Genomic DNA, 25605 nt, shown 5'->3' on the forward strand with positions numbered 1-25605 from the left:
AATTTTTTGGATATGTGGTAAGTGTGAGTTTAACTTTTCAAGAAACTATCAAGAAGCCTTTCAAAGTGGTTGAACTTCTCACCAGCAATGAATGAGGAATGAGATTTCCAGTTGTTCCATATCTTCAAAAATGCTTGGGATTGTCAGACTTTTTAATTTTAGCAATTCTGATGGCCATGTTGTGGTATTTCATTGTTTTTGTTTGTTTGCTTTACGTTTTCCTGATGATTGATGACACTGAGCATCTTTCCATGAGCTCTTTGGTGATTTGTACATGTACTTTAGTGAAATGCTTGTTCAAACCTGTTGATCGTTTTTCATTGCACTGTTTGCCTTATTTTGAATTTTAGGAAGCCTTTTATATAACTTCTGGATACAAACTTATTGAAAATATTTTTTCTCAGCTTCCCACCTCATTTTCTTAACCATATCTTTCACAGAGCAGAAGTTATTAATTTTAAATTCATTGTCTATGTATACTCCATTACTACACTACCTTTATTACTGCATCTTCAGTCTGGAAATCAGGTAATATAATTGTCCACATTTGTGGGTTTTTTTTCAAAATTATTGTCTATACAAGTCTTTCTCATTTCCATATAAATTTGGGGGTAATTTTGTCAAGTTATTCAAAGATGCCTGCTAAAATTTTGATTTTGACTGCACTAAATTTATAGATTAATTCGGAGATAATTGATAACAGTACTGAATTTTCTGATCCAGGACCTTGGTCTTTCTTACATTTATCTTTATATTATATCTTTAAATCTATATTTATCTATCTATCTAAAATACACACAATTTCAATTTCCAATTGTTCATCACTAGCATACAGGAATACATTTTTTTTTTTAATATCCATCTATAGCTGCAACCTCACTGAATTAAAGGACTAGTTCTATAGTAGGTTTATTGTAGGTCCCTTAGGATTCTCTAAATACACGATATGATTTGCAAATAAAGACTTACATATTGTTTTTTGAACCCAGAAACTTGTGAAGGAATTTTCATTGCTGCTGTTGTTTTAGTTCTGAAAATTCATCAAGACTCTGCTGCACTACTGACTCATTGGCACCTCATGGAAGGGCCTCATGTATCTAGGGGCCCCTAACAAGAGGGGCCATCAGCTGTCTTGTCTTTTTCCAAGTTCTAAAAAAAGAAGCTGCCTGTAGAGTCTATATTTATATAATGATTTAGCAGAAGAGACAGGTGGTTGGGTTTTCCCCCCAACTTTAATTCTAATTTTCAAATTAAAATAATAACTTTTTTTTTCTTTTAAAAAAGTATATTGGAACGCCTGGGTGATTCAGTTGGTTAAGTGTCTGCCTTCGGCTCTGGTCATGATCGGGGGTCCTGGGATCAAGTCCCCCACCCGGCTCCTTGCACAGCGGAGAGCCTGCTTCTCCCTCTGCCTGCTCTGCCTGCTTGTGCTCTCTCTCTCTCTGACAAATAATAAAAAAAATACATAAAATCTTTAAAAAAAGTATTAATTTTGGGGGGCTTAACATAAAAGGAACAAAACAGATATTAAGAATTTTTTTTAAATCCACTCTCCTGGACTCTTCCTGACACATCTTTTCTACGCATTTTAGTGGAGGGAAAATGGAGAACACTGGTAGCCGAAAGGACAGTAAGTGGAAGAAGGCATATCTTTGGAGCAGAGCAGAGGAAGAGGCAAGGCCCCAGAGAAGAACTAGGAACGGCCAACAGGTCCCTGAGAAGATACTGCCCTTCCCCAGCCGCAGAGAAAGGCCCAGGAATATACAAAGAAGGGAGAGCCACGGAGCCCAGGCTGGTGCTGTTAAAGACGCGGCAGCAGAAGGGAGCTGTGCTGGCCAGCCGGCTGTGCGCCCTCGCGCGGGCTGAAGCCGGCACGGGATGGGGGCGGTGCCACTCGCCGTGACGAAGGCCTCACGTGACCCGCCAACGCGGACTCGCGCCCTCGCTCCAGCGTCAGAGCCGGCCTTCACTCACTTGCTTCTTGGTACCTGCTCCCGGTGGACGTGAGGGCGTGCGGGCCAGAGGCGGCCCTAAAGAGTCGGAGGCGGAGGGGAAGCAGGTAAGGGACCGGGAGGAGGGGGAGCGTTCCCTGGGCTTGGTGTGGGAGAGCCCACGCGGCCCGCGGAGCCTTGCTGGGGGACCGGCTGCCCTGCGGCGAAGCGGCGCAAGGACCGCAGCCCTCACGCCCCACCGCAGCCCGCGTTTGGCCGCAGAAAATGCTAGGCGGAGGGCTGGACCGCGGCGAGGCGATGACCCTTCGGAAACACCTGCCTCTTGCGCCCCCCGCCCCGCCCCCGTCCTTCTTGGTGTAGAAAATGGTGGTCAGCACGGGGGATGGGGCGGCTGGGTGTGGGGGCGAGGTGGCCGTGGGGGGTCCGGGAGGGGCTGGGTAGCGTCGGGTCGGCGGGGAGCGCTCGGCTGCAGCAGCCCCCGCTGCCCCCACCCCGGCCCTCTGCAGGTGTGCAGGTCTAAGTGTCGCGGCGGCGCACTCTTCGGCGAGAATCGGGAGGAGGAGGAGACTGCAAGGATAGGCCCAGGTCGGTGCGGGGGACAATGGGGGCCGAAGGGAACGTATGGAAAGCCCTGAGACCCCAAATTCCCTCCCGCCACCCACCCCCACCCGCCAGCCCGTCCTCCATCTTGGTGCCTGCAGAGGCCCGGGCAGGGATAGGCAGGGAAAATGGTGGGCTTTGGGCGAGGGGGGGGGAGGGGTGAGGAGCGACGGGGAGGTGGGGGAGGGCTCGGACCGGGGGCCCCCTAGAGGGCGTAGGGAGTCTCTCGGGTGGGAAAATGAAATTTTAAAAAGCCTGGGAGATCCAGGGCTCTGAGTCTTGGAATGTGCGTAGTAGGGCCTCTGTCCTCGGTGCTGATCAGTCCACTAAGAAAATAATTTCTTCTCTCTCGTCTTTTGTCTCTTAGGAGCAATGGCGTCCAAAGAGGAACAAGCAGTAAAAAATCTCAACGTGGAGAATGCCAAACAGGAAAATGAAAAAAAGGATAAAAAGGAGCAAGTTGCTAATAAAGGAGAGCCCTTGGCCCTCCCTTTGCAAGCTGGTGAATATTGTATGCCTAGAGTAAATCGTAGGCGGTTCCGTGTTAGGCAGCCCATCCTGCAGTATAGGTGGGACATGATTCAGAGGCTTGGAGAACCACAGGCAAGGATGAGAGAGGAGAATATGGAAAGGATTGGGGACGAGATGAGACAGCTGATGGAAAAGCTGAGGGAAAAGCAATTCAGTCATAGTCTGCGGGCAGTTAGCACTGACCCTCCTCACCATGACCATCATGATGAGTTTTGCCTTATGCCTTGAATCTTGATGTTTTCCCTGAAGTTAATAGGAAGACACACCTGCTTCCTAAACTTAATGTTCTCAACGTACATTTGTTGTAAACCTTTTGGTGTTACATGTCTCTTGTGGGTCTCCTATGACCAGCTTCTAATTGAATGTTGTATTTTGACCCAAAATGTAAGATTCTGTCAGCAGGGGAGTTTTACCCTATTGCATGGCAAGATGTTCATTATATATTGTGACGTTAATAAAGCAGTTTAAAAGACATTCTCTGTATTCTCTTTTACTTCATATCTTCTATATTTTATATATGAACACATACTCTAAGTATATAAAGTAAAAAGTTAAAGTGTTTATCTCTTTATGGTATAATTATGAACAATCTTTATTTTTTTATTTATATTTTTTCACTTTGGAACTAAATACCTATTACCTAGTGAAAGGGCTTGGCCACCTGATAAAAGCAATGTGAGCACTTACCTAAACAGTTGTGACACAATCTCAGTTTTAGCTTACCTCTGGATCTCCTGTTTAGAAATATAAACCAAATAATGATAAGAGACACATCTCTTTAAGAATCATACTTATTAAAAAAATCATACTTACCAGCAAGATGATAATAACTCCAAAGGCTGTCTTGTGTACTTGAAGCAGTAAGTTTGTAAGTTATCTCCAAGTTCTTGTTCCCACTGGAATGTGCATGACCCAACACTTTATTCCCTTCAGCTATTTGGGGAAGTTTCCAAAGCCAGGTCTTTACGTGGACTAAGGGGTAGGTACTTCCATTCCTCTGCTACTGTGCCCCATTTCCATCTTCTCCCCTGGGTATTGATGTTCAGGAATCCTCAAGGTAAGAGAGTCCCACTGATTTTTATCTAGAACACTCAATAAATTGAATCCTCACTCTTATGTGAAAGTGTGAATAAGTCCCTGCTCCCTTTTTAGCTTCATGAAAAGAACTTACCTGTCTAGTTCTCTCCTTAGAAGTGTAGTTCTTCTCTAAGAAACCTTAGTTCATTAGACTGTATTAAAGATGTATAATGGGACACAGCTCACTTTCAATCTGAGGCAGTCCTTCCTTATCCCAGCTCTCTGAAACCTGTGAATGCAAAGAACTAACTTACATTGAATTGGATGCCAGGAGATTATGTCCATGAATTCAGTGGATACGCAAATGTGGGTAATTATGAGAAGTCCATTGGAGGACTATTGGGTTTAAGTGTCCCAATAGAACTTGAGAAATGAAATTGCCTTGGAGTGTGCTATGTAGGTGAAATACATACTATGTATGAAGACAGTCTTGTATGGAAATAAACTTAGGATTCTCAGGTCCCTGGGTGGCTCAGTTGGTTAAGCGACTGCCTTCTGCTCAGGTCATGATCCCGAAGTCCCAGGACCGAGTCCCACATCAGGCTCCCAGGGAGCCTGCCTCTCCCTCTGACCCTTACCCCCTCTCCTGCTCTCTCACTCTCTCTCAAATAAATAAAATCTTTAAAAAAAAAAAGGGTTCTAAAACAAGTTGGCAAACCACAGTCCATGAGCCAGAATTGGCCTATTGCTTATTTTTGTGGCCAATGAGCTAGGATTAAATTTCACATTTTTAAATGATTGAAAAAAATCTATTTTTTGACATGTAAAAATTATATGAAATCCAGTTTTTGGTGTCCATAAATAAGGTTTTATTGGAATACAGCCATATGTAGGAATTTACATACTGTCTGTGGCTGATTTTGCAGTACAGTAACAGAGTTGAGTAGTTGTGAAAGAAACAGTATGGCCTGCCTGCAGAGCCTACATATTTATTATCTGGCCCTAACAGAAAAAGTTTGCCAACCCCCGCTCTGGAATATAACATCACAATAGCAGTTATGAAACCAAAGGGAAAAACAGATAGGCAGGTGAAAACATGTAACACAGCAAACCCCAGGCATCATGAATCAGATGCCTAAGCAATTCCAAAACTCTTCTTCCTCCAGGTTTTTGAGACACAAGGCACCTTCATGCAGGATAGAGGTTTATAAAGATAGAGGCTAGAGTTGAAGGGGCAGGAAGACTGATGAACAGAGAAGCTTATGCCCTACCGTACTTCCTACACTTGATTGTCAATATTAGCATCAGCTTTCCTGGAAAACAAGCATTCTGGCTTCACTGGCCTAACAATATTCAGCAGTTCCTTGAAGAAAAACTAGAAACTCACATGTGAACTCATGGCATATTGTAATAGAAGTTTAGGTATGCATATGCCCAGAAAAATGTACATCTTTTCCATGTAAGGCAGATCCAAGTTGCCTTGTTAACCTCAGAGAAGGATCAGTTTAGGATCCTAGTCTCTGGAGAGAGAGAGAGAGGGAGAGAGAGAGACTGCTGTTAACCAGCTTCCCTTGGTTCTTAATAGTGTTTGGATCTGAAGGGGCATCTGAGGGAGTAGTATGTTAATGGTCAGGCTCCATATAAAATATTCAGGCAACAATCAGCAGAAAGTGAGCAAAAGCCAGTAAGGGAACAGGGCATGAGGTTACTTCGAGGGGAATAGCCATAGCTAAGTTTCTTACTGCATTTGCCTATTTATATCATTTCTGTATGTTATGTAGTGAGCCTCCTTTTCTCCCTCAGAGTGGCCATTCTCCACGAAAGGATGAGCAAATTCTTCCCACAAATGCCTACAAATTTTAGCAAAGATTAGGGATTGTGCCTTGGTTCTCAAAAAAAAGGATGTGTAAGAAAGAGGTTTGAAATGTAGACATACGTTGGGCCATTGGAGTTTTAGCACATAATGTACATCTAGTAGATATTTGGTGAATGAAAAGCTCAACAAAATAAATATGGATTTACCGGTATTCAGCAAATGATAAACAAGTATGCACATCTTTGAATCCTTATGTATTTCTAACAAAATTAAGATAATGATGCAGATAACTGTTTCATGACTTTTGAATAAAAATATTTTTTTTCCTTAAAAAAAAAAAATTCAAGTCAATTGAAGGAAATTCAGAAAATGAATTTAAGGGCCACCTAGTGACCAAAGAAAGCAGTGCAATTTGAACTTTCTAGTCAGAGGCAGAGCAGGGAGAATACACAGACACTGGACTCTTCCAGGAAGTCCAGATAGCAAAAGAAACTTTGGTTAGAGGTGAAATAAAACTTTCATGATTAACTATCATTTAAAACACCAAGATACAGGGCTCCTGGGTGGCTCAGTCAGTTAAGCGTCTGCCTTTGGCTCAGGCCAGGATCCTGGAGTCCAGGGATTGAGACCCGTGTCGCATTGGGCTCCCCGCTCAGTGGGGAGCCTGCTTTTCCCTCTGCCCCTCACCTTGCTTGTTCTCTCTCTCTCTCAAATAGATAAATAAAATCTTTAAAAATAAATAAATAAAACACCAAGCTACATTTATGCTTCAAATGAAAATAGAATAACAGCGTCTTGATTTATCTTCCTAACTGAAACAGCTAAAACCTGGACAAAATACATGAAACAACAGTTTTCAGTTATTTAACATCAGACAGTTGGGGGGAAAGTTCCTTGAGAAAGTAGAAACAAATAATATGAGCATTCTGATTGCCCCCAGCTTACTGTGTATTGTAGGATTTATAACATATGGAGAAGTAAGATGTATGTCAATAATAGCACAAACACCAGGAGAGGGGGAATGGAAGTACAGCATTTTGAAGTTCTTATTCTACACATTAATATCATTTGAAGGTAGATTCTGAAATGTTAAAAATGTATATTATAAACCTTAAAACAATCATGAGAAAAGTTGTAGCTGATGAGCCAACATATGAGATAAAATGGAATCTTCAAAATAGTCAATCAAAAATGTTAGAGGAAGGGACGCCTGGGTGGCTCAGTCGGTTAAGTGTCTGCCTTTGTCTCAGGTCATGATCCCAGGGTCCTGGGATCGAGTCCTGCATTGGGCTCCTTGCTCAGCAGAGGGCCTGCTTCTCCCTCTGCCTGCCACATCCCCAGCTTGTGCTATCTCTCTCTCTCTGAAAAATAAATAAATAAAATCTTTAAAAAATGTTAGAGGAAAAAGAACAACGAGCAGATGGGACAAATGGAAACAAATAGCAAGATGGTTGATTTAAACACAAACATATCAATATCAATAATCACATTAATGTAAATGGTCTGAATACCTCAATTATAAAGCAGAGACTGTCAGATTGTGTAGAAAAGGAAGGCAAATATATGCTGCCTATAAGCACCTAATTTTAAATTTAAAGATACAAATTTATTACAAGTAAAGGAATGGAAAAAGATGAATAATCTTAACATCAATCAAAGCTTGAGTGGTTATATTGATATCAGATACAATAAATCTCAGAGCAAAGAATAATACCAGAGTTATTACAGTTATTACATAATTTTAAGTGGTAAGTTTGTCAAGAGGACATGACAATCCTAAACATTCACATAGTACAGTACTTTAAAATATATGAAGCAAAAACTGATAGAACTGCAAGGAGAAACAGACAAATCCACAATTATAGTCAGAGATTTCAAAACCTTCTCTAAAAAATTGATAGAACAAGTAGACAATCAGCAAGTACACATGCGACTTGAAGAACACTATGAACCAAATTATCTAGTTGACTACGGTAGAACTTGCCAACAACAACAGAGAATGTGCATTTGTTTCATTTGCACATGGAACATTTACCAAGATAGTCCATTATCAGGGCCATAAAAAAAGTCTCAATAACATTAACAGGATTCAAATCATAAAATGTATTTTTTCTGAGCACAATGGAATTAAATGAGAAAAGAATCACAGAAAAATATCTGGAAAATCCCAAATATTAAATTAACATCAAACAACACATGTCTAAATAACCTAAAGAAGAAATGGAAGAGGAAATTATAAGGCACTTTGAACAGAATGAAAATGAAAACTCAACATATGATAATTTGTGAGATGTGACAAAATGACCACTCAGGCAGAAATTTATAGCACTGAACATATATATTAGAATAGAAGAAAGCTCTATAGCTATTAAATAAATAGAAATTTTTAAAAAGATTGTATTTATTTATTTGTGAGAGAGAGAGAGAGCAAGCACGAGCAGTAGGGAGGGGCAGAGGGAGAGGGAAAAGCAGACTCCCTGCTGAGCAGGGACCTGGAAGTGGGACTCCACCCCAGGACCCTGGGATCATGACCTGAGCTGAGGGCAGACGCTTAACTGACTAAGCCACCCAGGCACCCAATAAATAGAAATTTTTAAAAGTTTTTTGAAGTATATTTAATATCCAATGTTGTACTAGGTTCAGGTGTACAACATGGTGATTTGACAATTCTATACATTAAGCTATGCTTACCATGAAAATAAATGGAAATTTTATTTAATACACCTCTTCCAAAGAAAACTCTGAGTCAAGATAGCTTAACTAATAATTCTACCAAACATTTAAAAATTACATAATACCAATTCTATGTAAAATCCTTCAGAAAACTGAAGAGGAAGGAATAGCTCCCAACTCACCCTATGAGGTTAGAATTACCCAGATAACTAACCAGACAGTTATATTATAAAGAAAAATAACCACAGGGGCACCTGGGTGGCTCAGTTGGTTAAGCAGCTGCCTTCAGCTCAGATCATGATCCCAGGGTCCTGGGATCGAGCCCCGCATCGGGCTCCCTGCTCATCGGAGAGCCTGCTTCTCCCTCTCCCTCTGCCTGCCACTCTGCCTACTTGTGCTGTCTCTCTGTCAAATAAATAAATAAAAAATATCTTAAAAAAAAAAGAAAAATAACCGCAAACTAATCTCCTTCATGAACATATATGCAAAAATTCTTAATAAAACTTCAGTAAAATAGAATCCAATTACATATACAAGATACAATATACCATGACCAGGTAAGTTTTATCCCAAGGATTCAAGGTAGTGTTAATATTTGAAAATCATTGTAATTCACCACATTAACATAAAAGAAAAAATATAGGATCTTCTCAGTGGCTAATGAAAAAACATAAGCTAAAATTAAAATATATATATATTACTGATTAAAATACTCAGCAACCACATATAGAAGAGACGTTCCTCCACCTGATAAGATACATCTACAAAAAAACATACATAATGATGTGTACCTAAAGACCAAATCCTTCCCCCTAAGATGAAAAACAAAGCAAAATAGACATGTTCACAAATTAGATTCAACATTGTATTAGAAGTTCTAACCAGCACAATAAGAGAAATAAATAAAACTCATACAGATTGCAAAGGAAGAAATAGAAAATATTCATAGAAAACAATTATCTATGTAGAAATTTTTTATAACATACAAAAAGCTACTAGAGCTATGGAGCGCCTGGCTGGCTCAGTTGGTGGAGCGTGCATATCTTGATCTTGGGGTTGTGAGTTCAAGTCCCACTACGGGTATAGAGATTACTTAAAAATAAAATCTTAAAAAAAAAGCCACCAGAGCTAATAAATGAGTTCAGAAAAGCTGTAGGATACAAGACTGAAATACAAATTTAGTTTATTTGTAATTTTCTGAGACTTCTGTAACAAATTACCATACACTTGGTGGCTTAAAAAAAACCGAGAAATGTATTGTCTTATAGTTTAGTAGGCCAGAAGTCCAAATCAAGGTATCAGCAGTGCTATGTTCTCTCTGAAGTCTCTAGAAAGGAATCCTTCCTTACTTCTTCCAGCTTCTAGTGGCCCCAGGCATTCCTTGACTTGTGACAGCATAACTCCAATTTTTGCTTCTCTTCTGTGTGTCTACGTGTTCTTTGTCCCTTCTAAGGATACATTCATTGGATTTAGGGCCTACCCTAAGCCAATATGATCTCTCTCAATTCTTTTTTTAAAAAATATTTTATTTTTAAATAATCTCCACACCAAACATGGGGCTCGAACTCACAATCCTGAAATCAAGAGTTGCATGCTCTACTGACTGAGCCAGCCAGGCACCTCTCATCTCAATTCTTAATTAATTACATCTACAAAGACCCTATTTACAAATAAGGTCACATTCTCAAGTGCTGGGTGGACATGAATTTGGGGGGAAATTATTCAGTCCTCTACAAGCAATGAACAGCCAGATTAAAATCTAAAACAATATCATTTACAATAGCATCAGAAATATGAAATACTTAGGGATAGATTTGACAAAAGATATTCAAGACCTGCACATTGAAAACTATAAAACATTGATGACATACATTAAATCCACCAAACTCAGAAAAAGCGATCAGATTTGTGGTTATCAGAGGTGGGGGGTGGAGGGAGGAGGAATGGAGAAAAGTGGTCAAAAGGTACAAACTTCCAGTTATAAAATAAGTAAGTCATGGGGATGTAATGTAAAGCATGATGACTATAGTTAACACTGCTGTACGATTTATAGGAAAGTTGTTAAGAGAGTAGATACTAAGAGTTCTCATCACAAGGAGAAATTCTTTTCTTTTCTTTTTATTGTATCTATATGAGATGATGAATGTTAACTAAACTTACTGTGGTAATCATTTTACAATATATGTAAATAAGACCATCATGCCATATATCTTAAAACGTATACAGTGATGTATGTCAATTATTTCTTGATAAAACTGGGGGGGAATGGAAATAATCCAAGTGTCCATTGACAGATGAATAAACAAAATATAGTATATATATAAAATGGAACATTATTCAGTCTTTTTTTTTTTTGGAACATTATTCAGTCTTAAAAAGGAATGAATTTCTGACACATGCTACAATACAGATGAACTTTGAAGACATTATGCTAAGTGAAATAAGCCAGACAGAAAATGATTCATGATTTCATTTATGCAAAATATCTAGAGTAGTCAAACTCTTAGGGATGGAAAACAGAATGGTGTTTGCCAGGGGGTGCAGGGAGTGGGGCAAGGGGAGTTAGTTTAATGGGTACAAAATTTCAGTTTGGGAAGATGGAGGAAGCTCTGGAGATGGATGGTGGTGATGGTTGCACCACATGTGAGTGTACTTAATGCCGCCACTGACATGTATACTAAAATATGGTTAAGAGGGAAAATTTTATGTTATGATAACTTACTGTAATTTTTAAAAATTTGCAAGTCGGGGCACCTGGGCAGCTCAGTTGTTAAAGGTCTGCCTTCGGCTCAGGTCATGATCCCGGGGTCCTGGGATCGAGCCCCACATAGGGTTCCCTGCTCCGCGGGAAGCCTGCTTCTCCCTCTCCCACTCCCCCTGCTTGTGTCCCCTCTCTCACTGTGTCTCTCTCTGTCAAATAAATAAATAAAATCTTTAAAAAAAATAAAAAAATAAAAATTTGCAAGTCAATCTCCCAGGCCCATCATTACTTTCAAAGTCTATGAACACCTCAGCCTCCTTATATACCAGAACCATGAAAACATGACTCACATCAACCCAAGGAGGTATCTACTTGGAAAGGATACCCCAATCCTACATCCTAGATGACATCACCTCAACCCAGAAGCTTGCTACTAGAAATGATGTTGCTTCAGATGACATTGTCTCAGTCCAACATCTCACCATTGGAGATGACTTTGCTCTATACACAGAAGAAGACTTCACCCCAGACACTGAGACTATCATCTCAACAAGGCCTAAATGCTGCCTTTCTGAAGATAATGACAAATTGAACACAATATATTGATTGCTTTTCTTCCTTTGATATTAGGGATTCTATTACATTTCTTGAGTTCATTGTTTACTTAGCCCATGAACCTGGTATATGTTTTGCTCTCTGCCAAAAGGTATACTATATAGCTCTGCACTCCCATGTCTAAAGAAAAATCTTCTAGAGATTATTACTATTAATGCCATTCTAAAAATTAATGGAGATCATTGCTTCCTCAGGAGGCAACTACCTCCTAGACCACCCCTCAACTAACTTGGTTATGGCTGGCCTATAAGGACTTCTTATACTTCTACTTGTTTTCCTCCTTTTACTCTCATAATAAAATGTCTTCTATGCTGTTTAGGCAACTTATGCCCTACTCTATGTAAGTCTTTTCTACTATCTGAGCCACTCAAATATCCCATCTTTTTTGCAAAGATACCCTCTTGAGTCAATTTTGAGGCCCTGACTAGAGACCGGTTAGCTGCACTTCTTGAGCGGTTGATGAAGTACACGCTCCAACCACTTCCCATATCATGCATTCACACTCTGGGACACTATGCACCAGCGCTTTTTGCCCAGGGACCAGGGAGCAGACAACTAAGGACAGCCTCTATGCCCTGGAGCCTGAGAAATTATTCAAATTAGCCAATCCTCAGAGATTCAGAAAAAATCTAGCTAACCTCACCCCACTTGTAAAACATAAGCTGCCCCTAGAGATCCAACTTTGTGGTATCCAGGCATAACCTGTGTGGCTCTGCCTGGCAACCTTCTCTCTTTCAGAGCTCTAAGTAACAAAGAGTTCTGACTTCTATCTATTTTTATGACAGTGTGTTGTGTTCTGCCATCAAAAGAACCTTTAAGGGGCGCCTGGGTGGCTCAGTCGTTAAGCGTCTGCCTTCGGCTCAAGTCATGATCCCGGGATCATGGGATCGAGCCCTGCATCAGGCTCCTTGCTCTGCGGGAAGCCTGCTTCTCCTTCTCCTGCTCCCCCTGTTTGTGTTCCCTCTCTGGCTGTCTCTCTTTCTGTCAAATAAAATCTTTAAAAAAAAAGAACCTTTAAATCTTATAAAGCCATTTACAAAAGGAAACTCACGCCATATATAAAAATTAACTCAAAATGATCAAAGGCCTAAATATTTGAGTCAAAACTTTAAAACTCTTAGAAGAAAACAAAGGGATAAATCTTCATGTCCTTGGATTTGGTGTCATAATGATATGACTTCATAAGAATTAAAAACTTCTGTGAATAAAAACATGCTATCAAGAAAGTAAAAAGGCAATCCATAGAATGGAAGAAAATATTTGCAAATTATATATCTGGAAAGGGTTTGTATCCAGAATACATGAAGAGCTCTTACAATTCAACATGAAAATGACAAACAACCCAATATAAAAAATGGGCAAAAGTCTTGAGTAGATATTTCTCCAAAGAAGATATATAAATATCCAATAAATACATGAAAAGATGCTCAATATCATTAGTCATTAGGAAAATTCAAAAATTGAAAAAATGAAAAATTAACAATTGTTTTTGAGAATGTGGAGCAATTGGAGCCCTCACGCATTGCTGGTAGGAGTGCAAAATGTCGCAGCCACTGTGGAACAGTGTGGCATTTCCTCAAAAAGTTGTACATAGAATTAGTACATGACCCAGCAATTCCATTCTTAGATATATACCCAAGAGAAATAAAAACATACAACCACACAAAAACTTATACAGAAGTATTTAAGGCAGCATTTACAATGGTTGAAACGTAGAAACAACCTAAATATCCATCAATGTTTGAATGGATAAACAAAATACAATATGGGCATATAATGAAATATTACTCAACCATAAAAAGGAATGAAATATTATATTGTACATGCTACAATGTGAATGAACCTTGAAAACATTATGCTAAGTGAAAGAAGCCAGACATAAAAGGTCACATATTCCATGATTCCATTTATACGTAATATCCAAAGTGGGCAATTTCATGGGGACAAAGCAGATTAGTCATTGTTAGGGGCTGGAGGAAGGGAAAAATTGGGGGTGACTGCTTAATGGGTATGGGGTATCCTGCAGAGTTAATGAAAATATTTTGGAACTAGATAAAGGAGATGGTTTCACAGCACTGCGAATGTACTATATGTCACTGAGTTGTACACTTTAAAATGGCTAATTTTTATGTTATGTTAATTTCTCCTAAAAATATAGTCTTATTTGAAAAAAGATGAATATAAGTATATTCTCTAGGCCAATTGGCCTTCACATTTTTTATATTGCATACCCCTCTGAGCATCCAACGATACCAATGGATCCGATCCTAGGCAAATGCATACACCCAGCAAAAATGTACATATCTTATCTCTCTCCCAACTACACACACATGCACATCATTTTGAATATAATTCCAGGGGATTTGGAGGTTTCTCTAGTTAAGAATGCTGGAACCCAAGGAGTAAGTGCTCTCCCTTTAACATAGTTCACCTGCTATTTGTTTCTTCCTTTTTCTATCTCACTCCCAAGTAGCTTCTTTGCCATCTCTTCTCTGTCTTTTCTCTACCTACAGTTTCTGCTTCTTCGTGATGTCAATCTGCTTCTGCGTCAGGGTTTCTCAGGTTCCTAGGGTCTTTTCATAAGTGTACAGACTCTACTATCTTCTAAACACATGCAACCTTGCATATCATTTCAGGTGGCCCAGACTCCCTCAGTTGAGAACATCTGGTCTGGGTCAGTCAGTACAGTTAGCATGTCAGACTTTCTTAGACACTGAAACCAATCGGACTCAGAGGGCACAAAGCTGGGTATGGACTGAGAGGCAGCAACCCTACAGCATGGATAGCTAGGCTCCTCCTAGGTACCCTGCATGTGAAGAGACTGGAGTTAGGAGAAATCCACCAGGCTGTACTTCCTAAGTCAAGTGGTAGGCAGCAGACAGGTCAGAGAAGCTTCCCTGGGCACTGTGAAGAAGGGCAGAGAGCAGCCAAGCATGGAGGCTCTCCCCTCGGCCATCACTTCTCAGGGCTTTATGAAAACCCTCTCCTGCAGGGGTCTGAAAGGGATCTGTTCTGGTTTCCAGTTGTCAGGACAGCATTCCATCTCTGCTGGGGTTGACTTACCTCTGTGGGAATTTGGGGGAGGAAGGGAAGGAGCCAAAGACATTTACTCTGATCCCCCTCCACAGCCCCTCCTTAACAGTCTCCATTTTTCTACCGGTGGGCAATGGCAAAGAAAGTTTACTTTCAAAAAGTTTCTATGTTTCTGAATCCTCCTCCCAAATTTCTATCTCACTTGTTCTTGCACAAAAATGAGGGAGGTTCTGGACAGTGATGTTCAGAAGCCAGATCCTTCTGTACTCAGTTATCTGCCTCCCAAGCCTCCCACTCCAGGGTGTCCAGATGGCACAAAGCCCATCACTTCTCTGAAAATGGTGACGATAGAGTCAGCGGGCAGGGCAGAAATGTCACCTTGGTCATCTCTCCATGTATGTTTTAGAGTGAGCAATAGTGAGGTGCCTGAATGCAAAAGATGAGAGGCTCTGAAAGGTGAGAAGGGGTCTGGAAATTGCATATTCCTCCCCTCTTGAAAGGACAGGGAAAATCAGACCACGTCTGCATCCCTCAGATCCTCAGCTGCCTTTGCACAACTAAATCTCTGAATGAAAATAGCCATGGGCCAAATTTTCAAAACTGATACTGTGTCTGCCATCAGATTCCAGAAAGTCTACTTAACACTCAGTGATTGTTTGGAATCACACAATAAATACATATAATACATATAATCATAACAATAAACACATGTATTGTTAGTGGAACATGACAGAACTACTTATTTCTGAAAATTAAGAAAAATATTTTGTGTGTAGCTAACTGAATCCGTTTTCTACATAGTAAAAATTAATGCAATGAACTTAATTTTGGAATCTTGTTGGGGGTTTTTCTATCTTAAACACATTCTTTGCCCCCAAGTGAAAATAGCTTTATTTAATGTTTTGCCTATAAGGATAACCCATGCTGAGGGGAGTAAATTAAATAAAACTGGAAAAAAATATTTAGAAGCAAAAAAAAAAATCCTTATTTCAACTCTCTGCTTCCCTGCCTGACAATCCACCGTATACCTTTTATATGAAGGTCTGGAGGAGAGGAGAAATGAACATCAGTGGCTGAGTGGAGAAGTAGATTGAGGGGGTAGGTGCTTTGAGATCAAAGGAGAGAAAGAAAAAATTCCTCAGAGATGTACCAACGGCCAGTTGCCCTAGGAGACAGAGCCCTTCCCTGATAAGATAGAACAAACACATACCACAGGGAGAAGGGGCCACATTTGACCTTTGGGATTAGCAAGGACCATTAAAAAAAAAAAAAAAAGGGGTGAGAGGAGGGGACTTCAGCGCTGCGAGGCGGGAGCGGGCTAGTGAAGGGAAGAAGTGGGCTGGCTCCTGACGCACTTTCTGCTGGTGGGAGGGGAACTAGGGACCCGAGCCCACTGGTGACGTTTCCTTCACGTGATCAGAAGCCGACGTGTGCAGAAGTCCCTCTCCTCCAGGTACTAGCTCTCTATTTCCGTGGAGAGATTTCAGACTGAGGGAGAGCGGCAACTGCCCTATAGCCCTGCAGGTAGGTACCAGCTGGAGGAGAAGAGGGAGGGCGCTGGGGTAGGGGTGGTAACTGATAGAGGTTACAGAGGATCCGGTCTGCTTTCCAGATGCCACCCCCTCCCACCCCCATTCATTTTGGCGCAGGGAATTGTATGAGTGTTGGGGGGAGAGGTCTGGGTACCATCTCTTATTTCCCTGGGTAAGTGTGGGCTATGGCAGAAGAAATGGGAGGAGAAGGAGGCATCTCTCTGGAATGGCTACAAATCCACAGGCACCTGCGGACCCCTGGAGTGGGGGGTGGCAGAGGGCAAAGACCAGAGCGGGTCCAGGACTGGATTCTCTCTACCCCTTCCTTCCCCAATGGCCATATGTTTGGTTCAAGAAAAGGAGGGCTTGGCGGGAGGAGATGGAGAGGGACCAGGGGTTGAGAATGGGTACCGGTTGGGATCTCCTAGGAGGTAGGCTATCGAGCTCCGAGCTACGTCTGACGGAGAGGGCCGGGAGAGGGGGATGGCGAGAGCGAGGTAATGGCCTGATCTCTGCAGGGCAGCGGGAGAGGGCACAGCCTGTGAACCCGAGGTGGGGAGGGCCTGCGCTCTCTGCATCTCTTCTTCACCTTCCGTCCATTTTGGAGCCGGAAATGGTGGGCTGCAATTGGGGGGGAGTGGGGGAGGAGGTGCTGCAGAGGAGGGGGACAGGTTCCAGTCTGGAGACCAGCTCCCTTTTGCGGAGGAGTGGCTTCTAAACTAAGGAGGACTGCGAGGAGATGCCATGAGCCAGAATTTTTACTGAATTTGGAAATAATTTCTCTCTTGCATTGTAGGAAAAGGTGGTATTCTGTGTATGTGGAGAGGCAAGGGGTGTCAGGAATGCTCTGGACATTTCTGCCCTGCCCCCTGACTCTATCGTCACCATTTTCAGAGAAGTGATGGGCTTTGTGCTATCTGGACACCCTGGAGTGGGAGGCTTGGGAAGCAGATAACTGAGTACAGAAGGATCTGGCTTCTGAACATCACTGTCCAGAACCTCCCTCATTTTTGTGCAAGACCAAGTGAGATAGAAATTTGGGAGGAGGATTCAGAAACATAGAAACCTTTTGAAAGTAAACTTTCTTTGCCATTGCCCACTGGTAGAAAAATGGAGATTGTTAGGGAGGGGCTGTAGAGGGAGGATCAGAGAAGCAAGGGAAAGGGCAAGGGGGTGGCGGGACTTGGGAAAGTTTTGACAACTACAGTGTGACAAGAATCAGTGTCCCAGTTGCCAGTCATTCACTTCTCAACCCTTCATTCACCCTGTCTCCTGTCTCTCCACAGGTCTTCGGGTCTGTGGTTGTAGGCACCAACCCAGACAAGAGAAGAAAAGACCTGCAGGATCAGTGCAGGTCAGTGGGCGAAAGTAACTGTCCCAGGACCCCTGGGAGTAAGAGTGACTTAAGCTTGAGCAGAAGTTGAGGAGGTCACTACCTGCCAACCTTACTGCATTCTCAGAGTACATGGCCTCTGTCAGGACTCCAAGGGAAGAAACATGGTGCTTTATGGCTGTTGAGGACCAAGGGGAGAACAAGGAAGTGAGAGACAGGAAGCGTGGCATCTGTGCAGCCCCTTCACGGTACTAGAGTAGCCCTGAAATCTGAGAAGTGGCCATTATTCTATTGTGTCTGCAGTTCTAGAAGTCTTAAAACTGCAGGCAAGGGAAAAACGAAACTGGCCAGGATTCCTGCAGGTCAGTGTCAGTTGGGATGACCCAGTTAAAACTGTCACGGGCGTAGCTAACGCCAGAGCAAAGTTTACGGACAAAGCTGCTCTTACACACTTCTCAGCACACCCTGCTTAAATGTAGAAAGAAGCACCTGTGGAAGTCTGTGTAAGGTTGTATCATGTAAATATGTGTGAAGTGGGAAGGAAAGGAAAAAAAAATGTCTGGGTGGGAGTGCACCTGTAATTTGGGATAGGGTGAGGAAAACCCTAAATCATAAAAGGCAATTATTTTCAAGCGCTGTTTTCCCCAATCTGAGTCCTCCTTTCTGTCTCCTAGGACAGGCAAAAGAGGGAGAATCTCAACATGGAAAAGATCTACAAAGAAAACGAACAAGAACCAGAAGACGAAGGAACCCCAGAAAATGAGGGAAAGCCAGAAGAAGAAGTTGATACAGAAGATGAAGGAAAATCAGAGGAGGAAGAAAAGCTGGAAGTGGAGGAGAAGCCAGGGCATGAGGGAAAGCTCCAGAATGAGGGGCAGCCAGATGACGAAGGACAACCAGAAGATGAGGGAAAGCAAGAAAAGCAGGGCAAGTCCAAAGATGAGGGAAAACCACATGGTGAGGGCAAGCCAGAATCCCTGGCAAAGCCTGAGGGTGAGCCACGGGCTGCCGAAAAGCGCCCAGCTGAAGATTACGTGCCCAGGAAAGCAAAAAGAAAAACAGACAGGGGGACGGATGATTCCCCCAAGGACTATCAGGAGGACTTACAGGAAAGGCACTTGGGCAGTGAGGAGATGATGAGAGAATGTGGAGATATGTCAAGGGCTCAGGAAGAGCTAAGAAAAAAACAGAAAATGGGTGGTTTTCATTGGATGCAAAGAGATGTTCAGGATCCGTTTGCCCCAAGGGGGCAACGGGGTGTCAGGGGAATGAGGGGCGGAGGTAGGGGCCAGAAGGACTTAGAAGATGTTCCATATCTTTAATGCCTTTGGCCTTCAATTCTGATCTCTCTGATGGGAATATTGCCGACCCTGCTTTCCCTGGCAGGCATTTGCCAGGCTATGTGCTTTAACCTTATGCTGATACTTTGCTTTAGGTGTCACTCTCGGTTACCAGCAGCCTTTTGACCCAACTGCAGCACTCTGTCTTTCAGTAGGGGACTTTCACCCATGTGCATGGAAGAGAGATGTTGATGGTACATTGTAAAATATTAATAAAAAAAAGTTTTCAGAACTACATAAATGGTATCAGCCCATTTTTGAAAAAAAAAATAGTTACATAATACATCCGTAAGGAAAACCATGAAATTGAGTAGATCAAAAGAGAAATAGTGGTTTTCTCTGTGTAGTGGCAATGGAAGAGATTATCTTCTCTCATCTGCTTTTTTCCTTAAAAAAACATAGATTACTTTTGTCACAAAATAAATAATAAAAGATTTTAAAAATGGGACAATACATACCAAGCGCCTAAAATAACAGTTCAGTAAGTTTGTGAAGGCAGTGGAGACACTTAAAATTCCTATTGTCAGGATGTGAAATGGTGTGTAAAACTCATGTTACCTCTGGCACTCAAAGCTGGAGGAATCAACCTGGCAGTTATTACAGATCCATTGCTGTAAGCAACAGTCTTAGCATCTGGGAAATGGGGATAAAACTTCTCTTCCAGGGCTATGGAGAAGATCAGATGAGGTAATGCTTGTGAGCTGTACTGGGCTGGATCCTACCCTCTGCCCTACACCAGCAGAGCCAGAACTCTGTCAGATGTTTGGGGGAGGGCTGAAGGACGTCTCACTTGTGTCCAGGAATAAGTCCTGGAAGCTAAGAGGTGGGTGTCACTTTACCTTGGGGAACACTATGTCTGATGTGCACTGCGAGTCTTCTCATGGGTCCCGCACCCCCCCCCCCCCCGTAAGGGCCCCACTGCTGCTGGTGGGCTGGAATCCTCAAGGTAACAAAACCCTTTTGATTTCCCTAGAGTCTCCGCTGAGTCGAATCCCCTCTACATTCCCTGCTGAACTGTGGAAAAGATACCTCTTCTCATGTTATATTGTAGTTTTATTAATCCTGACAGGAGATGTGGAAAAATGCTTTGTAAAATTTTAAGTAATATATTTTTCAGACATTATAATTACCCCATTAGACTTGCCTCTTTCAAAGCAGAGAATCTATCTTACTGATTTCAGTACCCACAACATATAACAGAAGTTTAAAAAAAAAAAAAAAAACAGTAGATTCATTATCTAGTCAGAAGGCCTCAACTCTTGGTCCAGTTTTGTCCCTGATCGAATATGCAGCCCTGCGCACATTACTTTCATTCTTTAGCAACTGAGGCTTGCCACTCCAAAAGGAACACAACAGGAGACGGGTTATATGACAATTCATTGCTAATGATTTTAACATTGGATATGGTAGTGTTTCTCAAAGTTTGCTGGCCACCAGAAGACCACCTGCATTAAAATCACCTAGCTACCTTGTCAAAAATTCAGAAACCCAGTTCACATCTCAGACCCAATATATCAGAATCTCTTTTGACTTGTCCTCACAATGTCAAGTGTGTGTGTCCTTTGTTTTTAGCTCATTTTTATTTTTATCAAATGGGATACCTGTGAAAAAATTTAAAATCCAATAGTGCAAAATAATTTATTATTAAAAACTTCAGTCTGCCTTGCCACTCCACATTCTCATCCTCCAGAGGCAACTACCATAAACATTTTTGGTTTCTTCTAGTATTCACTTCCATATTTCTGAATAATATGCTTATGCTGCTATTTCTTTTTTTTAAACAGCTTGATTGAACTGTAACTCACATACCACAAAACGCACCCTTTTAAAGTGTATAATTTAGTAGTTTTTTAGTATGACAGATCTGAAACCATCATCATTATCTAGTTCCAGGATATTTCCATCACCCTAAAAAGAAACCTCATACCCATTAGCATGTAATGGTGTTCCCGTTCTCTCCCCCCAGCGCCTGACAAACACTGATCTACTTTGTCTCTACTGATTTGTGTTTTCTAGACATTTCATATATATATGGAACTGTACAATATACGACCTTTCATGTAGCATAAAGTTTTCAAGGTTCATCCACATTGTAGTGTGTATCAGTACTAAAAATTTCTGTACATGTTTTTTTTTTGCCTTTTAAAATAAACTTTATTGAGAAGAAAAATATAATATTTACAAGTATAGACATGATGGTTCTGCCTTAGTTTATTATGTAGATAACCTTAGTGCATGATAATGATTATGTCCAAAGTTGCTTTAACTTCATTTGTATGCTTTGATTCCTTTTGTGAAGAGGTACTCTAAATTTAATGTACTTGTTTTTTTGTCTGTTTGAAAGTAAACACAGGTGTGCAGTATTTGACACACTAGTTATTCATTTCTGCTGGAAGAAGCAAAAAATTTTTTTTCAATTTTTTTGTTTTTTAAAATTAAAATTTTTTCCAGTTTTATTGAAATATAATTTACATATATTACTATATAAGTTTAAGGGGTACAGCATATGGATTGATATACATATCACATATATTGTACATATATTATAAAATCCATATATTGTAAAATAATTACCACAATAAATTTAGTTAATACCCATCATCTCATATAGATATGATAAAAAGCAAAAGCAAAAAAAAAAAATTCCCCTTGTGATGAGAACCATTAGGATTTACTCTCTTAACAACTTTCATATATAATGTATAGCAGTGTTAACTTTTTGCATTTAAATATGTGTTCTATTTCCTAAGGTATATACCTAGGGGTGGAATTGCTATGTCATGTGTTAACTCTATGTTTAACTTTTTGAAGAACTGCCAAACTGTTTTCCAAAGCAACTGTGGCATTTTGACAATCCCATCCGCAGTGTACAAGCGTTCCAACTTCTCCACATCCTTGCTAACACTTGTCATTGCCTATATTTTTTTATTTTAGCCATCTTAGTATAAAGTGGAATCCCCTTGTGGTATTGATTTGCACTTTCCTAATGGCTAATGATATTGAGCATCTTTTCTTTCTTAAAAATTTTATTTATTTATTTATTTGACAGAGAGAGAGAGCACAAGCAGGGGGGGAGCGGCAGGCAGAGGGAGAGGGAGAGGGAGAAGCAGACTCTCCTCTGAGCAGGGAGCCTGATGCGGGACTCGATCCCAGGACCCTGGGATCATGACCTGGGCCGAAGGCAGACACTTAACCTACTGAACCACCCAGGTGCCCGATGTTGAGCATCTTTTCATGTGTTTATTGATCGTTTGTATATCTTCTTTGGAGAAATGTCTATTTAAATCCTTTACTGGGGCGCCTGCTTCTCCCTCTCCCTCTGCTGCTCCCCCTGCTTGTGCTCTCCTGCTCTCTCTCTCTGTCAAATAAATGAATAAAATCTTTTTTAAAAAAATAAAAAATAAATCCTTTACTCATTTTAAAATTGGGTTGGTTGTTTTTTTATTGTCAAGTTGTAAGAGTTCTTTGTTTATTCTGGGTACAAGTCTCTTATCAGATGTATGACTTATAACTGCTATTTCCTGATTTGTTAACTTTAGTCATTATCCATTGACTTTCTGATAGGATAATTGAGTAGTTCTCTCTTACCATCACAATCCCCATATCTATTGCCTGCCTCCCAATATAGCTTTATCATATCTAATGTGTATTGTAGAAGGCATTCCAGTGATTCTGTTGTTTAACTCTGAGGACCATTTGTGCATTTGTCAGGTTAGGCTAAGCTTATACTAAGCTTATGCTAGGATAGCTACCAACCCCAAAACATCAGTGGTTTAAGAACAAAGGTTTATTTCTCAAACTTCATGAGAATGGGGAATGGTGAGGTTCTGCTCTCCCTAGTTTCCCAGAGATCCAGACTGATCATGATATCCCTGCAACAGAGGAAAAGAGTACATGGAGATCTCACACTCATTTTTTCCACACTGTGGTCTAGAAGTGATATAGATCACTACTGTTCACAGTCAGTTTTTTTTCATATTTCTAGCTCCTTAATTCTGACAAGCAATTCTGGGAGAGGTGTTATTATGCCTTCTATATAGGTGACTGAACTGAGTCTCGAAGAGTATAAGTAATTAACGTGAGGTCACATACTGATAAGGGGAGGGGCCTATATGGGAAGCTAGGTTTATCTGGCTCTAAGGCAATGATCCTTAACTAGTTTGCTTTCTTAAACAGAATAATTTTAATTTTATCTTCACCCTGTTAACCAACCAATCCTTTAAGATGTCAGAACAGGGATGCCTGGATGGCTCAGTAGGTTAAGTGTCTACCTTCGGCTCAGGTCATGATCCCAGGGTCCTGGGATCAAGCCCCGCATTGGGCTCCCTGCTCGGCGGGGAGCCTGCTTCTCCCTCTGCCTGCAGCTCCCCCTGCTTGTGCTCTCTCTCTCTCTCTCTGACAAATAAATAAATAAAATCTTTAAAAAAACTAAGATGTCAGAATAGTGGTAATGCTTCTTCAGATGACAGACCTAAAGAGGAACGCTTGGAATGGCATTACTTCCTCCATTATTACTGCCTTTAAAGGCATTTAATGCCAATTCACAGCTTGACGGCCTTGGCCCCAAGTCATTGGCTATGCCTATAGTACATGTAGGTATTCAGACAGGTGGTAACTCCTGTTTTCTCCTTGAGTTGGAGGATGACATGCTTTTTTAAGCCCTCTTTGCCTGGGGTGTCCTATACTTTTGGGTGTAGGATGACTCAAACATCAGAAGTACTGCACCGGGCACAATGTCCACAATAGCCAAACGATGGAAAGAGCCTAGATGTCCATCAACAGATGAATGGATAAAGAAGATGTGGTCCATATATACAATGGAATATTACTCAGCCATCAAAAAAATGAAATCTTGCCATTTGCAACGACATGGATGGAACTAGAGGGTATTATGCTAAGTGAAATAAGTCAGTCAGAGAAAGACAAGTATCATATGATCTCACTGATATGAGGAATTTGAGAAACAAGACAGAGGATCATAGGAGAAGGGAGGGAAAATGAAACAAGACGAAACCAGAGAGGCAGACAAACCATAAGAGACTCTTAATCTCAGGAAACAAACTGAGGATTGCTGGAGTGGAGGGGGGTGGGAGGGATGGGGTGGCTGGGTGATGGACATTGGGGAGGGTGTGTGCTATGGTGAGTGCTGTGAATTGTGTAAGACTGATGAATCACAGACCTGTACCCATGAAACAAATAATACATTATATGTTAATTAAAAAAAGAGAGAGGGAAAAAAAAAGAAGTACTCCACCAGGCAGATACAAAACTGATGTCACCACAAAACCACCAAAACAAGCCCAGGCACAATCAAGGCCCTTCTGGGAGTCTGAGGAACGTTGTCCAATCGTCCTAACTGCATCCTTTACTATTGTTCAGGGGGCTATTTCACTGGACTCTGAGAGAAGGGTTCAACCTTTCTACTTCAAACTCAAATGATCTGGTCCAATCCAGTTGTAGCTGGCTCAGAAAGGGAACAATGCTTTAAAGTTTTATGGTATGGAGTTTAATTTCCATCCCTACAAAATTCTCCTTCATACTCCAAAGGGAAAAAGGATAGGGGAAAAAAACAAAGCTTTATGACTGACAATGAAGAGTTCCTGTCACTGGAGACTCTTGAGCCTATCACCTGTTCACATTGAGTCAACAGACAATGACCTATGTTGCTAAGGACAGTCATATAATAAAAGATAGCTACTTTGCTTCTCCCTCAGTATCTTCCCAAACCCAATAAATATTTTATCCAACTACATAAACTGCAAGATAGCAATTTTTCTTAAAACCATCAGAGAACTGAGTTCACAGGGCAAACAATGATCCAAAAATCTAGAGAGAGACTTGTGGAGGGAGAAATAGGACGTGAGCTTCTGCTTATCTGGGATAGACACCACCAAACAACATGTAGATCAGTAAGAAAATTTAGCTAGAAATTGCTAACGAATTGCTAAAGGCCCAGTGAGGGTTAGCATGAGTGTGTGAAGTCCCTGAGGGCTGCAGACATAAAAGGCTTACACTCAGGTTTTACTCCAGAAACTTCACTAGGTGTTCCCAGGTAAGAGCAGAGAGAATCTGAGAAAGCTTGCTCCATAGTGCCAGCTAAGAGAGGGAGACAGCCTTCACTCAGGATGAAATTCCAACCAGACCAAACTCCCCTATTAAACAAAAGACTCAATCTGCAGGAAGGACAACAAAACCCATATCCTGAAGGCACTGGTGGAAACCCACTGCAGCTGGGGAAAGGAAACCAAAAAACAAAAAGCTCTATGAGGGGAGGGAGCAGGCATGTGTGCTAGGCTCAGCATTGTATCTGAAGGAGGAGCATGAACACTTGTGAAGGTTGCATTAAGATGAAAACCTGATCAGAACATGAGAGAATGCCCGTCCCTCTCCTCAACACCACACTAACAAACATTGAGTAAAAATAACAGTGGAGGACAGTGAGAAACATATTCTTTCTAAGAA

General features: G+C 41.3%; 1 protein-coding gene and 1 pseudogene across 3 annotated transcripts; both read left to right on the top strand.

The window, feature by feature from the left end:
• The first annotated feature begins 1929 nt into the window (after window positions 1-1929).
• On the top strand, window positions 1930-3556 carry LOC110581353 (protein BEX1). 2 transcript variants are annotated; one of them, XM_021691169.1, is made up of 3 exons: window positions 1930-2059; window positions 2459-2537; window positions 2920-3556. In XM_021691169.1, exon 3 carries the CDS (start codon window positions 2925-2927, stop codon window positions 3309-3311), a length of 387 nt encoding a protein of 128 aa, XP_021546844.1. In that variant the 5' UTR covers window positions 1930-2059; window positions 2459-2537; window positions 2920-2924; the 3' UTR covers window positions 3312-3556. The 2 variants fall into 2 exon arrangements, with proteins under 2 accessions (XP_021546844.1, XP_021546836.1); XM_021691161.1 differs by lacking the exon at window positions 2459-2537 and having other exon boundaries at window positions 1988-2059.
• A 12830-nt stretch (window positions 3557-16386) lies between these two features.
• Window positions 16387-19075, top strand: LOC110581345 (annotated as a pseudogene). Its single transcript, XR_002480384.1, has 3 exons — window positions 16387-16462; window positions 17757-17824; window positions 18478-19075. The product of XR_002480384.1 is annotated as a transcription elongation factor A protein-like 5 (transcript).
• Window positions 19076-25605: the final 6530 nt, after the last annotated feature.

Source organism: Neomonachus schauinslandi, chromosome X, assembly GCF_002201575.2.
Source record: "Neomonachus schauinslandi chromosome X, ASM220157v2, whole genome shotgun sequence".
Classification (NCBI taxonomy): domain Eukaryota; kingdom Metazoa; phylum Chordata; class Mammalia; order Carnivora; family Phocidae; genus Neomonachus; species Neomonachus schauinslandi.

Bases quoted from the DNA above. Each gene is read 5' to 3' on its own strand.
- LOC110581353 (XM_021691169.1), top strand. From the start codon at position 2,925: ATGGCGTCCAAAGAGGAACAAGCAGTAAAAAATCTCAACGTGGAGAAT.